Below are 16,261 nucleotides of genomic sequence, written 5' to 3'. Positions count from 1 at the left end.
CGAAGAACTCGTCGAACCGTGTTTGGAGCGCATTTTCACGCGGAAAGGAGGATCCTTGAAGGTTGTTCGATAGAGGGCGGTAAAGGTGAAAATCTGAGGGCGCAAGGTCATGTGAATTAGGCGGGTGCGAAACGACTTCCCAACCCAACTCATGTATAGTGTTTTTTGTCACTCTAGCAGAGTGCGGGTGGGCGTTATAATACAATAGCATCACTTCACGCAGTCTTCCTGGTCGGTGTTCTTGGATTGCGTTCCAAGACGTCTCAGTTGTAGACAATATATGTTAGCAGTGATGGTTACACAGCAATTCGTAGTACAGTACACCGCCGCTGCATAACATCATTTTCCATGGATGTGCACAAGTCTTTGTACGGGTCGCTGCTGTTTGTTTGGGCTCAATCATTCCTTCCTTTTCCTTATGTTAGCATAAAGATACCATTTCTCGCCAGCAGAAACAATAAAGGATACGAATTGTCAGCGTTGTTCACGAGTCAATTGATGACGAGCAAGCAGCGATGTACATATGGCCACCTGCTGATTTTTGTGATTTTCGCTTAGAGCATGTGGTACCCACACAAGCGACTTTTGAACCTTCTCCATTGCTTGCAAATGTCGCGAGATAGTGGAATGATCACATCTGCCAGTTCTCGAGTACAATGACGTGGATCATTTTCGATTAATGCTTTTGAACGATCTGGATTGAACCCCGAAGGCATTCCTGAACGTGAGTACTGACTAATGTCAAAACGTTCCTGTCTAAAATGAGAAATTTTCTTGCCGTGCCCTGTCCAATGGCATTTATCCCCATACACGGCGCAAATGTTTCTCGACGCCTCCGCTGCTGTCACCTCTTTATTGAACTCAAACGAAAGAATATGACGGAAATGTTCCGATTTTGATTTCTTCACTCGGCACTCCGTTTTGTAGCGTCCATAGCTCCATTCATTACGCCAAATGACAAAATGACAATATAGAGGCTGTATCAAAAAGAATCATCCGATTAAAAAAAATCATAACTATTATGTTATTTGTTATTTGAGATGTGTGAGTGAACAACGTACTGTTGCAAAGAACAAACTCTAGAGTTTCACATTGTTCCCGCTAGGTAGCAGCAGTGTGCGCCCACTTCAGTTTTAGTAAATAAATTGTCGGGACAACAGAAGGCGTTTTGTTCCCTACGTTTTGCGCAGTGTGGGTCAGTAATAACTGTTCAGCGTGACTTTCGCACTAGGCATGGTGTGGATCCTCCTCCAGCTCAGAGCATTAGACGATGGCATGAACAATTCCGAGAAACAGGTTGTTTGTGTAAAGGCAAATCGCCGGGTCGTTCCAGAGTATCTGACACAGACATGGAACACATCCGCCATAGTTTCACAAGGAGTCCGTAGAAATCCGTTCGCTGTGCTGCTCAACAGCTCAACATGACCCGATATCCATCCGTCTGGCGTGTGTTGCGTCGATGTTCACACAAGAAACCATACAAAATTCAGCTCCTGCAAGCTCTTCATGAAGGTGACAAAAGACAATGTGTGGAGTTCTGTAATTACGTTCTTGGCAAGATGACAGTTTTCTTCCACACTTAGTGTTTAGGGACGAGGCAACATTCCATTTAAGTGGAAAGATGAACTGTCGTAATGTGAGAATATGGGGTACAGAATAACCACATGAAATTGTACAACATGAGAGGGACTGTCCAAAATTTAATGTATTTTGTACAATTTCATCGGAAAAGGCATATGGTCTATTTTTCTTTGCCGAGAACACTGTTGCAGGAAGCACGTATCTCGATATGCTTGAGAATTATCTTTTTCCGACGTTATTCAATCTGTATATTGAGCAAGCAGTGAAGGAAACAGAAGAAACATTTGAAGTAGGGATTAAAATCCGCGGGGAGGAAACAAAAACTTTGAGGTTTGCTGACGACATAGTAAATCTGTCAGAGATAGCAAAGGACCTGGAAGAGCAGTTGAACGCAATGGACAGCATCCTGAAAGGAGGATACAAGATGAACATCAACAAAAATAAAACGAGGATAATGGAATGTAGTCGAATTAAGTCGGGTGATGCTGAGGGAATTAGATTAGGAAAAGAGACACTTAAAGCAGTAAAGGAGTTTTGCTATTTGGGGAGCAAAATAACTGATGATGGTCGAAGTAGAGAGGATATAAAATGTAGACTGGCAAGGCATTGAAAGCGTTTCTGAAGAAGAGAAATTTGTTAACATCGAGTATAGATTCAAGTGTCAGGAAGTCGTTTCTGAAAGTATTTGTATGGAGTGTAGCCATGTATGGAAGTGAAACCTGAACGATAAATAGTTTAGACAAGAAGAGAACAGAAGCTTTCGAAATGTGGTGCTACAGAAGAATGCTGAAGATTAGATGGGTAGATCACATAACTAATGATGTAGTATTGAATAGAATTGGGGAGAAGAGGAGTTTGTGGCATCTGATAGTGTGGGAATTTTTAAATCAAAGGATAACTGAGCGATGGATCGGTAGCATCGGACCAAATGATTCAGCCTTACATTACCGGCCTCCATATGTTGTTGTTGTGGTCTTCTGTCCAGAGACTGGTTTGATGCAGCTCTTCATGGTACTCTATCCTGTGTAAGCTTCTTCATCTCCCAGTACCTACTGGAACCTACATCCTTCTGAATCTGTTTAGTGTATTCACCTCTTGGTCTCCCTCTATGATTTGTATCCTCCACGCTGCCCTCCAATATTACATTGGTGATCCCTTGATGCCTCAGAATTTGTCCTACCAACCGGTCCATTCTTCTTGTCAAGTTGTGCCACAAATTTCTCTTCTCCCCAATTCTGTTCAATGCCTCCTCATTACTTATGTGATCTACCCATCTAATCTTCAGCATTCTTCTGTAGCATCACATTTCTAAAGCTTCTATTTTCTTCTTGTCTAAACTATTTATCGTCCACGTTTCACTTCCATACATGGCTACACTCCATACAAATACTTTCATAAACGACTTCCTGACACTTAAATCAATACTCGATGTTAACGAATTTCTCTTCTTCAGAAACGCTTTCCCTGTCATTGCCAGTCTACATTTTACATCGTCTCTAATTCGACCATCATCAGTTATTTTGCTCTCCAAATAGCAAAACTCATTTACTACTTTAAGCGTTTCATTTCCTAAACTAATTCCCTCAGCATCACCCGATTTAATTCGAGTACATTCCATTATCCACGTTTTGCTTTTGTTGATGTTCACCTTATATCCCCCTTTCTAGACACTGTCCATTCCGTTCAGCTGCTCTTCCAGGTCCTTTACTGTCTCTGACAGAATTACAATGTCATCGGCGAACCTCAAAGTTTTTATTTCTTCTCCATGAATTTTAATACCTACTCCGAATTTTTCTTTTGTTTCCTTTACTGCTTGCTCAATAAACAGATTGAATAATATCGGGGAGAGGCTACAACCCTGTCTCACTCCCTTCCCAACCACTGCTTCCCTTTCATGTCCCTCGACTCTTTATAACTGTCATCTGGTTTCTGTACAAATTGTAAATAGCCTTTCGCTCCCTGTATTTTACCCCTGCCACCTTCAGAATTTGAAAGAGAGTAGTCCAGTCGGCCTCCATATAATATTTTAATATAATCATGATAGCAGTGGTTAATACAGTGGCTTTTTCTTTTTCTTTCCCTTGGATCCGTGGCTGCTATGCCGGTTAAATGTCTGCTGATCTCCGTAGACAGATGTTCTGTGAACAGCTCGCCTGCCCCAGGTGTGCCGGCTGGTGCAGTCCGTGGAGTGTGAGTTCCCGCGGTCGCCGCTGCTGGCGGGGGAGGCGCAGCGAGCGGTGGCTGCCTCTGCCGGCGACCACGGCGCGCGGCTGACGGCGTCCTTCGTGGCGCTGTGCTGCTTCTCCGTGTTCAACTGGAGCCTCGGCCCCATCGTGATGCGCCTGCTGGGGGCGGAGCGCGCACTCGCGCTCTGCCTGCCGTGGTTCCCGTCCTACGAGCCGGCCAGCCCCTCCTTCCAGCTGCTCTACGGCTACCAGGTGCTGTCGCTGGTGCTGGTGGCGCTGTGGGTGGGCGCGCTCGACGCCTTCCTGCTCGTGCTGCTCGTCTACGCGACGGGACAGCTGCGCGTCCTCAACTGCACGCTGCTCCGCATGGGCGCCTGGTCAGTGCGCACCACACATCGTGCACTTGCTTACGATCACGCCTCGAATCTCCCATTTATGGCCCCGATCCCTCTTCCTCCGATTATTTATGGAATTGAACTATGTTCAAATGTCTGATTACTTTAGAAGTCAAGCTCACCGGACGAAAAATTAGACCAGTATGCCCTTCACGGATGGCGCAGCGATCGAGTCACGTGCTCAACAGTGCGCGCAGCTCACCTCGGCAGTTGCGCGGTCGGTGCGGCGAATTGCTAAGCGAAGGGGCCTCGTTCCATTCCTGGCCAGGATGGAGAATTTTATCCCCTCGGGAACCTGTGTTTCCATGTGTAGTCCTTACTTTCCTGTTGTCATAATTGACATTATTATTGAGATGGCTGAATGGGCACAGCCCGGAAGTCAATAAACTGAAAAAGGAAATAAAGAAATAACCGCGCGCGCACTGCTTCTGAGTGAGCATAAGGCAGTGGCGATCAGTGACACATTTGTGTTTCAAAACTGACATTCTGCGCACACATGCGTAAAAGATTTGGGATACAATCTGAGTAGCCGTCTTCGGTTGTCTGCAGGTGACGCTGTCCTTTATTGACTAATAAAGTCATCAGAAGATCAAAACAAACTGCAAAACGATTTAGAAGAAATATCGGAATGGTGCGAAAAGTGGCATTTGACGCTAAATAACGAAAAGTGTGAGGTCATCCACATGAGTGCCAAAAGGAATTCGTTATACTTCGGTTACATGATAAATAAGTCTAATCTAAAAGCCACAAATCAACTAAATACTTAGGTATTACAATTACGAACAATTTAAATTGGAAGGAACACAAAGAAAATGTTGTGGGGAAGGCTAACCAAAGACTGCGTTTTATTGGCAGGACACTTAGAAAATGTAACAGACCTATTAAGGAGACTGCCTACACTACGCTTGTGCGTCCACTTTTAGAATACTGTTGCGCGGTGTGGGATCCTTACCAGATAGGACTGACTGAGTACATCGAAAAAGTTCAAAGAAAGGCAGCACTTTTTGTATCATCGCGAAATATGGGAGAGAGTGTCACAGAAATGATGCAGGATTTGGGATGGACATCATTAAAAGAAAGGAGTTTTTCGTTGCGACGGAATCTTCTCACGAAATTCCAATCACCAACTTTCTCCTCCGAATGCGAAAATATTTTGTTGACACCGACCTACATAGGGAGGAACGATCACCACGATAAAATAAGGGAAATCAGAGCTCGTACGGAAAGATATAGGGGTTCATTCTTCCCGCGCGCTATACGAGATTGGAATAAGAGAGAATTGTGATTGTGGTTCGATGAACCCTATGCCAGGCATTTAAATATGATTTGCAGAGTATCCATGTAGATGTAGAAGTAGACGTAGAAATGTAAGGACGTGACAGAGTGACAAAGAGGGGCAGTCGTGTTTGGCTGTGCCCGCGGTCATGATGTGTGGTGTGTGACGCTGGAAATGTTGGTGTTTCGCGGTAGACTGTTCAACGCATCTGCGAGCAGTGGCTGCGAATCAAGACATCAGAATTGTGGTCGGAAAAGATCCTGACTCAGAGGGAACAGAGATGCGTTACACGGCATGTGAATCAAGATTATTTTCTAAGCCCGACAGGTTTTTTTGCGGGCAGTGAATTAAAATCCATCCCAAACTGTTAGTGAGAGAACACTACCAGGGAGACAGCATACAACGAACGTATGGAGTCAGCTCCTGCGCACGAGGCCATTGGTCATCCTACGTTTTGAAGAAGACAGCAGCCATAGTTCATCGGACTGGAAAAATATGTGATTTTTTTCTGGGCACTCCCCATCCTATTACATCTCGACTGGCCTTCAGAATCACCTGACTTGAAACCGACAGAAAATCTGTGGGACATGTTGGGAGAGCTGGTAAAACGCCGACATTAGCCTATCCGAAATTGGTTGGTATTGCAAGACGAAATCCTCACCGAGTGGCTTAACCTGGATGCGACGTACCTGCATAACTTTGTGAACTCACTTGCTGACCGAATACAGGCGGTTGTCAAGTCCAGGTTCGAAATAACACGGCATTAAATGATACTTGTAATGTTTTCTCGAGTGTGACAAATATTCACCCGTTGATCTTATGCTTAAAGACTGTTGGATCTCGCTAAATACTCTCATTACGAAACACTGGATGAGTGTGGTCTGTGTAATTTGTGCTTCATTTTTGTTTTTTCACACATCTCAATGATTATGACGCCATATCTCCTAAATTATGAATCACACAATAATATAATTTTTCAGATACATTCAATGGTGCACGTAGATACTGCCTACAAAATGAACTAGCACTAAATAAATAATCAATTGAAGCGTCTTGTCTCAAGTTGAAAGTTTACTGGTCGAATAGGGAAAATGTTCTCTTTTCGTTATCTTATGGGGGGTGTCAGCGAGAAGAAGTTTCGAAAAGTTTTTAAATGATATGCGAAGTTTGTTGCAAGTCGCGGGGTTCTCTCATTCTCAAATACTACACTACTGGCCATTAAAATTGCTACACCACGAAGATGTACTACAGATGCGAAATTTAACCGATAGGAAGAAGATGCTGTGATGTGCAAATTATTAGCTTTTCAGAGCATTCACACAAGGTTGGCGCCGGTGGCGACACCTACGACGTGCTGACATGAGGAAAGTTTCCAACCGATCTTTCATACACAAACAGCAGTTGACCGGCATTGCCTGGTGAAACGTTGTTGTGATGCCTCGTGTAAGGAGGAGAAATGCGTGCCATCACGTTTCCGACTTTGATAAAGGTCGGATTGTAGCCTATCGCGATTGCGGCTTATCGTATCGCGACATTGCTGCTCGCGTTGGTCGAGATCCAATGACTCTCAGTAGAATGTGGAATCTGTGGGTTCAGGATCCGTGCTGGATCCCAACGGCCTCGTATCACTAGCAGTCGAGATGACAGGCATCTTATTCGCATGGCTGTAACGGATCGTGCAGTCACGTCTCGATCCCTGAGTCAACAGATGGGGACGTTTGTAAGACAACAACCATCTGCACGAACAGTTCGACGACGTTTGCAGCAGCATGGACTATCAGCTCGGGGACCATGGCTGCGGTTACCCTTGACGCTGCATCACAGACAGGAGTGCTTGCGATGGTGTACTCAACGACGAACCTGGGTGAACGAATGGCAAAACGTCATTTTTTCGGATGAATCCAGGTTCTGATTACAGCATCATGATGTGTTACGACCCGTGGCTCTACCCTTCATTCGATCCCTGAGAAACCCTACATTTCAGCAGGATAATGCACGACCGCATGTTGCAGGTCCTTTGCAGGCCTTTCGGGACACAGAAAATGTTCGACTGCTGCCCTGGCCAGCACATTCTCCAGATCTCTCACCAATTGAAAACGTCTGGTCAATGGTGGCCGAGCAATTGCCACGTCACAATACGCCAGTCACTACTCTTGATGAACTGTGGTATTTTGTTGAAGCTGCATGGGCAACTGTACCTGTACGCGCCATCCTAGCTCTGTTTGACTCAATGCCCAGGCGTATCGAGGCCGTTATTACGGCCAGAGCTGGTTATTCTGGGTACTGATTTCTCAGGATCTATGCACCCAAATTGCGTGAAAATGTAATCACATGTCAGTTCTAGTATAATATGTTTGTCCAATGAATACCCGTTTATCATCTGCATTTCTTCTTGGTTTAGCAATTTTAATGGCCAGTAGTGTAGATGATTGTAGTCTGCAGTTCGCTTTGCAAGATTGTAATAATGTTTTCACATTGCTACTGACTTTCGCACTTACTGCAGATATTATTTTGCGTGTTGTAAAAAAAATCAGCACAAAGAAACAAAGCACACGACGAAAAAGAATCGTAACAGTTAACGTTAGCGGCCGTAAGTGTCGTCCGCTGGGCGATGTACCAATTCGGTAGTTGCGTGGTCAGCGCAGCGGATGGCTAAGCGAGAATCCCGGTTTCGATTCCCTTACGGGGCGGAGTTTTCTTCCGCTCTGGGACTGGATGGTGTGTTGTCCTTACGCTAGTATCGTCATAACTGACATTCCACTGTTGAGATGGAGATGGCTGAATGGGCAAGGCCCGGAAACCAATAAATTGAAAAAATAGGAGCACGACCAAGCTCTTTCTTTGGTTGGCTTTTTCTGTGGCACCTTCTCTGTAAACGGCTATCTGTCAGTCACCTTGTTATTCTGATTAGGGTGTAATTTCTGAATTCTGTGTAGTAACAATGTGTTTAGTGGAAAATAAACGCTTTCCGAACGTTTCTGTGCACTGTGTCATCACTGATCGGAAAGGCACAATGCTGAATGACCGGTACAACTTGATAAAACAGCTTGTAGAAGCTCCTAGTAACGTAGCTGGGTAGAAAGGGTGTGGACTCACCTGCGTGCTCTTCAGTTAGTAGAGAAACTATACAGGCTGTCCCTAAGTTAGTGACTCATTTTCATAAAGCACGTTTCATACAGAAAACATATACCTATACAACAATGGCACAAGAGAAGCATTAAAAATCATTAAAGTTCACTGTGCGCATCCTCAATGTCAACACAAAGAGTGCAACTTTCTGGCATAGCCTAGTACAGATTCCGCAGTTGATCAGGTCCAATGCTATTAACCGCCTCCACAATCCGATGATGCAGCTGTCGAAGGTACTGATTTTAACTGACGAAGGTACTGATTTTAACCCTGTATACATGTGTCTTGATTTAACCCCACGCGAAAACGTCTAAGGGGGTGAGATCAGGCCATCTTGGAGCTCACATAGGGGTGAACGTCTACCGATCCACCGCCCAAGGAACGTGTGATAAGGTAACCACGATCTACCGTCCAGGGAACATGCGATTAAGATAATCTCGAACGATGAAACGAAATGGGGAGGAACTTTGTATTGCAGGTAGATGAACGAAATTCAAAATTCTATCAGACTCCTGTCGGTGATGCAGCGTCAAGAGTAACCGCAGCCATGGTCTCCGAGCTGATAGTCCATGCGGCTGCAAACATCGTCGAACTGTTCGTGCAGATGGTTGTTGTCTTGCAAACGTCCCCATCTGTTGACTCAGGGATCGAGACGTGGCTGCACGATCCGTTACAGCGATGCGAATAAGATGCCTGTCATCTCGACTGCTAGTGATACGAGGCCGTTGGGATCCAGCACGGCGTTCCGTATTACCCTCCTGAACCCACCGATTCCATATTCTGCTAACAGTCATTGGATCTAGACCAACGCGAGCAGCAATGTCGCGATACGATAAACCACAATCGCGATAGGCTACAATCCGACCTTTATCAAAGTCGGAAACGTGATGGTACGCATTTCTCCTCCTTACACGAGGCTTCACAACAACGTTTCACAAGGCAACGCCGGTCAACTGCTGTTTGTGTATCACAAATCGGTGGGAAACTTTCCTCATGTCAGCACGTCGTAGGTGTCGCCACCGGCGCCAACCTTGTGTGAATGCTCTGAAAATCTAATCATTTGCATATCACAACATCTTCTTCCTGTCGGTTAAATTTCGCGTCTGTAGCACGTCATCTTCATAGTTTAGCAATTTTAATGGCCAGTAGTGTATTTATTCTTCATGTGTACAGATTTACAGCCTTCGGATACTCGAGGGCTCCGACTTGAAGTGTTTAATATGTCGGTACATGAGAAACAGCGTGCTGTAATCGAGTTTTGAATTCGAAGAGTTCGTCCATACTCTCCCTCAGCACGATTATGCGAGACACATACACGACCACTGCGACATCTGCAACAATCCGATGCCCTAGGTTCAGGGTCATCGATCACCCTCCATACAGTCCCAACTTGGACCCATCCAGTTTTCAGCTATTTACAGAACGTAAGGAACACCTTCGAGGACTTTACTTTGATAGTGATGAAGCGGTGCAACCAGATGTGAGGTTACGGTTCCGTCAACAAATTCGATCATTCTACAGTAACACTGTCAACATACTGGTATCACATTAGGAAACACGTGTTCGTCAACAGGCTGTCTATGTTGAGAAATAAATATACAGACCTCAAGAATAAAGGTGTAGGTTGTTTTAATAACGTTCGTTTTTTTTTTCAAAAAAGCTTTGATTTTTCGCATAAAAATTTCGGAGGCATTGCTTTTCAGCAAACGCTCGTATACTGAAGCGCTTACATATAAAAACTATGTATTCAGCGGATCTGTATGTGTACCATCGTTCCTCACACAAAGATCTATGCGTCTGAATGTACTTGACATCTTGCGAAGTCATATCACATGCAAAAGACTCTGTATTATACAGGATGACACGACGGCCGATCGCCGTTATGATCTGACCATAATGACAGGGAAAAATGTAGTATCAAATGACGAAAGTGAGAATTTTGATGGTTTAGGAATCCTGTCAAGTCAATTTACGCAAGAAACTCCACTGAAATTTGTTAGATGCAAAGTATGTAAGCAGAAATGCCAGAAAAGATCCAGTTACTATGTGCCAAAATGCAAACTGGTTACGATGCGTTAAAGCAGTACATGAAATCTGAAATGAGTTATAAATGCATTCCAGTAATGATAAATTACAACAGGAAATGCGTAATGACAAGTAAGAAATGGGTAGGGTGAAATCTGAAATAATTATTTTGAATCAAGTTTCGAATGGAAAACCTGAGAACGGTAATCAGTATAGTTGAATTAAAAACAGAAGTTGGAGAACAGGTAGACACCCTTGAGAGAAATGTAAAGCTTGAAATCGGCGATTTTCTTAAAAAATGTAAAATGTACAATGAGGTGTTAGAAAAAAGGTTTGTGAAACAATGGACCAACTGTCCAAAATTTGCTCTCAGAGACTCATATAAGTGAACAATTAAGTAGCTACTTGTCAGAAAGAAATTCTGAAGATAGGAACTAATTGTTCGAAATATGTAAACAACTAAATAAAAAGATGTCTTATAAAGCAAAAAGTAAAACAAAAATGGCTGTACAAATAGATGTGTGGGTCTGTAAAACTGACAGTAAATTGGAGTTAGTAAAAAATCAGATTGTTGATTTGAACAGTGATTTTAATGTTATTGAAGAGAAAGCAGCATTTGGCAGTTCGTCTAACACCACTGAACAGTATTTTTCTCCTATTGATGCTAATTTCATAGTGTGGCGATAGTTTTTCGACCTGACCAGGACAAGCAGATACATCCAATGGATTTCTGGAATGATTTTGAGGATGTGTTTGGCGTGGGTGGTCTGAGAGTGAAATCTGGTTACTAATTTTATTCGAAGAGATTTGTCAGGTGATGCTTTAGGTGTTGTGATATTTCAGAGTAAAACGTTCTCTGAGTTTAAAGTAGCATAATAAAGAGAATGAGGTACTCAAAGAATTTTGAAGTGGAAAAAAGTTTGCTCCAGGTCTCGAATCAGTCAAAGAATTCGCGAGAAGGCGCTTTCACGTCTGTCACATTTGATAGAAAAGATGTAACAGGAAAATTATTGTATGGCCTTAGAAAGTAAACTGCCATGGATTCATCAAAAGAGTAATCTTTCTACACCAAGGAATAAACAGATAAAATTATTATTTGGAAAAAGTGAAGAGCAAATAACTAACACCAGGCATATCGACAGAACGTCAATAACAGAAGTAATCAAGGTATAAGTGCAACTGCTTCATATTTAGAAACACGCAACACAAACATTAAACATTGTAGTAAGAGAAGTGGAAGTTCAAGTCAGCAGCCACCTCGATTTCCAGTTTTTAACGAGGAAAAACAAAGGAATTCTGAGTCTTCATGACAGACAAGGGAGCAATATGGTAATAATCCTCTACCAATTGCGAATGGAAATAGTGTACGAGGGTTATTTTTTAAGTAAGGGCCGTTCGCGTGTATGGTCCCGTAGTCCGCGCGGACGCCGCAACAAGCTACCGCGACACTTGCCGGCATCCTTCCCATTCACACTGATGCAAGTTGCAGCTCTGTAGCTGACGGGTACGCATCGCTGTGCTACTTTATAATGTTTACGATTATTTAATCGTCCGCCGCGTGTGAGATACGGTCAGTGATACGTTTTTTGACCGCGAGAAGCCTATCAGCTGCAGAAATTCAGCGTTAGTTAACAGAAGTATATGGCTTGAATGCAATGAGTGAAGGTAAAGTGCGTCAATGAGTTAGAGAGTTTAAAAATGGCCGTCAAAACGTCCATGACGAAGAACGCTCAGGCCGGCCCTCTGTGATCACTGATGATTTGGTGGCTGCAGTCGAAACAAAGATTCATGAGGACAGAAGATTCACAATTTCCACTCTTTCTTTGGAATTTCCACAAGTTTCAAGATCGGTTTTGTACAGAATTGTTTCTGAAAACCTAAACTTTAAGAAACTGTGTTCTCGGTGGGTACCCAGACTCCTCACAGAGGACCACAAAGGGAAGAGATTTGCCACTTCATTGGACTTTTTGATTCGTTACGAGGAAGAAGGGGATGACATGTTGAGTCAAATTGTCACTGGAGATGAAACATGGGCATCCCATATCGCTCCCAAAAGCAAGCAACAATCGATGGAATGGCGACACACAACCTCACCCGTCAAGGTCTAAGTCAAACAGACGCTGTCAAAGCGCAAGATTACGGCAACTGTGTTCTGGGACTGGCGCGGTGTTTTGCTAGTGGACTTTTAAGCCACGAGGAACGACAATCAACTCAGATGCCTACTGTGCAACTCTAAAGAAGCTCCGCAGAGCAATTCAAAACAAAAGGCGCGGCATGCTGACAAAAGGAGTTTTGCTCCTGCACGATAACGCTAGGCCTCACACCTCTCAAAAGACTCGGGATTTGATTGATTCTTTTGGCTGGGAAGTTTTGGACCATGCACCATACAGCCCCGACCTTGCTCCTAGCGATTTTCCCCTTTTCCGGTACCTGAAACACCATCTTGGCGGGCAGCGCTTCAATGACGACGATGAAGTGAAAGCGGCCGTGAACTCTTGGCTGTCGGAGCAGGCGGCCGAATTCTTTGAAGAGGGAATTAAAAACTTAGTTGTACGGTATGACAAGTGCTTAAATAATCAAGGCAACTATGTAGAAAAATATGTAAAAGTGTGTAGAATCAGAAAATGAAAGTTTTTTTACAAAATTATTTGTATCATTTTTTAAAAATAAAAACGGCCCTTACTTAAAAAACAACCCTCGTATGTTGTTGTTATTGTTGTGGTCTTCAGTCCTGAGACTGGTTTGATGCACCTCTCCATGCTACTCTATCCTGTGGAAGCTTCTTCATCTCCCAGTACCTACTGCTACCTACATCCTTCTGAATCTGCTTAGTGTATTCATCTCTTGGTCTCCCTCTACGATTTTTACCCTCCACGCTGCCCTCCAATGCTAAATTTATGATCCCTTGATGCCTCAAAACATGTCCTACCAACCGATCCCTTCTTCTAGTCAAGTTGTGCCACAAACTTCTCTTCTCCCCAATCCTATTCAATACCTCCTCATTAGTTACGTGATCTACCCACCTTATCTTCAGCATTCTTCTGTAGCACCACATTTCGAAAGCTTCTATTCTCTTCTTGTCCAAACTGGTTATCGTTCATGTTTCACATCCATACATGGCTACACTCCATACAAATACTTTCAGAAACGACTTCCTGACACTTAAATCTATACTCGATGTTAACAAATTTCTCTTCTTCAGAAACAATTTCCTTGCCATTGCCAGTCTACATTTTATATCCTCTCTACTTCGACCATCATCAGTTATTTTGCTCCCCAAATAGCAAAACTCCTTTACTACTTTAAGTGTCTCATTTCCTAATCTAATCCCCTCAGCATCACCCGATTTAATTTGACTACATTCCATTATCCTCGTTTTGCTTTTGTTGATGTTCATCTTATATCCTCCTTTCAAGAGACTGTCCATTCCGTTCAACTGCTCTTCCAAGTCTTTTGCTGTCTCTGACAGAATTACAATGTCATCGGCGAACCTCAAAGTTTTTACTTCTTCTCCATGAATTTTAATACCTACTCCGAATTTTTCATTTGTTTCCTTTACTGCTTGCTCAATATACAGATTGAATAACATCGGGGAGAGGCTACAACCCTGTCTCATTCCTTTCCCAACCACTGCTTCCCTTTCATGCCCCTCGACTCTTATAACTGCCATCTGGTTTCTGTACAAATTGTAAATAGCCTTTCGCTCCCTGTATTTTACCCCTGCCACCTTCAGAATTTGAAAGAGAGTATTCCAGTTAACGTTGTCAAAAGCTTTCTCTAAGTCTACAAATGCTAGAAACGTAGGTTTGCCTTTTCTTAATCTTTCTTCTAAGATAAGTCGTAAGGTTAGTATTGCCTCACGTGTTCCAACATTTCTACGGAATCCAAACTGATCTTCCCCGAGGTCCGCTTCTACCAGTTTTTCCATTCGTCTGTAAAGGATTCGCGTTAGTATTTTGCAGCTGTGACTTATTAAACTGATAGTTCGGTAATTTTCACATCTGTCAACACCTGCTTTCTTTGGGATTGGAATTATTATATTCTTCTTGAAGTCTGTGGGTATTTCGCCTGTCTCATACATCTTGCGCACCAGATGGTAGAGTTTTGTCAGGAAAACTGGTCCCCGTTATGAGGCAACTGGTATCAAAGAGCAATTAGCAAGGGTGCACAAACAGAAAATTTTGATTGCATGTCAGTAGCGTCCAGTGATACAGAGATTTTATTTGACAATACCTATAACTTACTTCACAGTATATTAAGTACTTTAGATTAATGGAATAAACAATAAAATGAAAACATTGTGAAAAGTAGGATGGGGGCTCAAGAAATCTTGTCTGAAACGTGCCAGGTTGACAATGAGGAGGAGGAGAAAGGAAAAGTATTCATATTTGACAATGTAGGAAAACTAAATGCTATGGTACCTCTTGATGGAGTAGATTTGGTGATGGGGTCAATGAGACAAGTAATGTTATGAAAACAACAGGCTGTGATAAGTTGTTGAAGGAGGCAGAACTGCTAGAACACTGGGGAAACACAACCAGTTCAGAAAAGAGATTGCTTACAATCATTCATGTGACCTATTCATTCTAGAATACTGTTCTAGTGAGTGGGACCCCGTATACAGAGAAGGGCAACATGAATGGTCACAGGATTGTTTCAACCATGGGAAAATGTCACAGAGATGCTGAAGGAACGGAACCGACAGACTTTTGAGGATACACGTTAACTATCCCAAGAAAGCCTACTTACAAAGTCTCAAGAACCAGATTTCAATGATGACTCTAGGACTAAACGACAACCTCCTACACATCAATCCCACAGGGATCATGAGGACAATATTAGATTAACTACAGCGCTCCATATGTGAATGAAACGGAGAATACTGGTATAACTAGTTCAATTGGTTGTACCCTCTGTCATGTACTTCACAGTGGTTTGCAGAGTATAGATGTAGATGTAGATGTCGATGTGGAAGTGAGAACAGAATATAAGATTTATAGTATCGTGACGAAAGAACTTTATTGCACTAAGGTAAGCGGTAATTTTGTGGTAGAATGTGTAGATGATACACAGTATCAGAAAACTGAGAAAATGATTGAGTGTTTTGATTTAAAGTTAAATGACGGGCACGACAAACGCAGAGGGAATAAAAGTGGAAAATCTTGTTCATATAAAAGTTATTACGACCAGTAGACGTCATTTTAGCCGAAGGCTGATCGAGCAGAATTTATTTGATAAACACGTGTATAATGAAGAAATAATTCATTATACAGTGAGCAGTTCTGTGATAGAATGTATCAGTAATTAAGGTATTTTGCCTTTTGGTAAGTGGAAGCGAGACACAGGTACGTATGCATTTATATTAAAGACCATTCATAGTAATAGGGAAGCCATATGCTAATACCAATCGCTTTGAATAATCAAAGAGAAAAAATGATTGGGGTTTAAGAATGAATAGGTTCATGATCGACGGCATGAGGATGCAGAAGGCAATGGAAACCACTGCATTAAAGACACGTAACGTGTATCCACAGGGCATGTGGCCTGTAATTGAAGAAGTGTCATAATGATCTCTCCATTGGCAAAATATTCCGGAATAGTCCCCCATTCGGATCTCCGTGAGGGGACTGCCAAGGGGGAGGTTACCATGAGAAAAAGACTGATTAATC

General features: G+C 43.0%; 1 protein-coding gene across 1 annotated transcript in view; it reads left to right on the top strand.

The window, feature by feature from the left end:
* Nucleotides 1–16,261, top strand: part of LOC126235102 (odorant receptor Or2-like) — a 117,748-nt gene that overhangs the window by 1,571 nt on the left and 99,916 nt on the right. The window contains exon 2 of the mRNA XM_049943836.1: nucleotides 3,744–4,144. Coding sequence (XP_049799793.1) covers nucleotides 3,744–4,144 — 401 coding nt within the window. The remainder of the gene's footprint in view (nucleotides 1–3,743; nucleotides 4,145–16,261) is intronic.

This window comes from Schistocerca nitens, chromosome 2 (assembly GCF_023898315.1).
Source record: "Schistocerca nitens isolate TAMUIC-IGC-003100 chromosome 2, iqSchNite1.1, whole genome shotgun sequence".
Classification (NCBI taxonomy): Eukaryota; Metazoa; Arthropoda; class Insecta; order Orthoptera; family Acrididae; genus Schistocerca; species Schistocerca nitens.
This window is presented reverse-complemented; position numbering and strand designations above follow the sequence as displayed.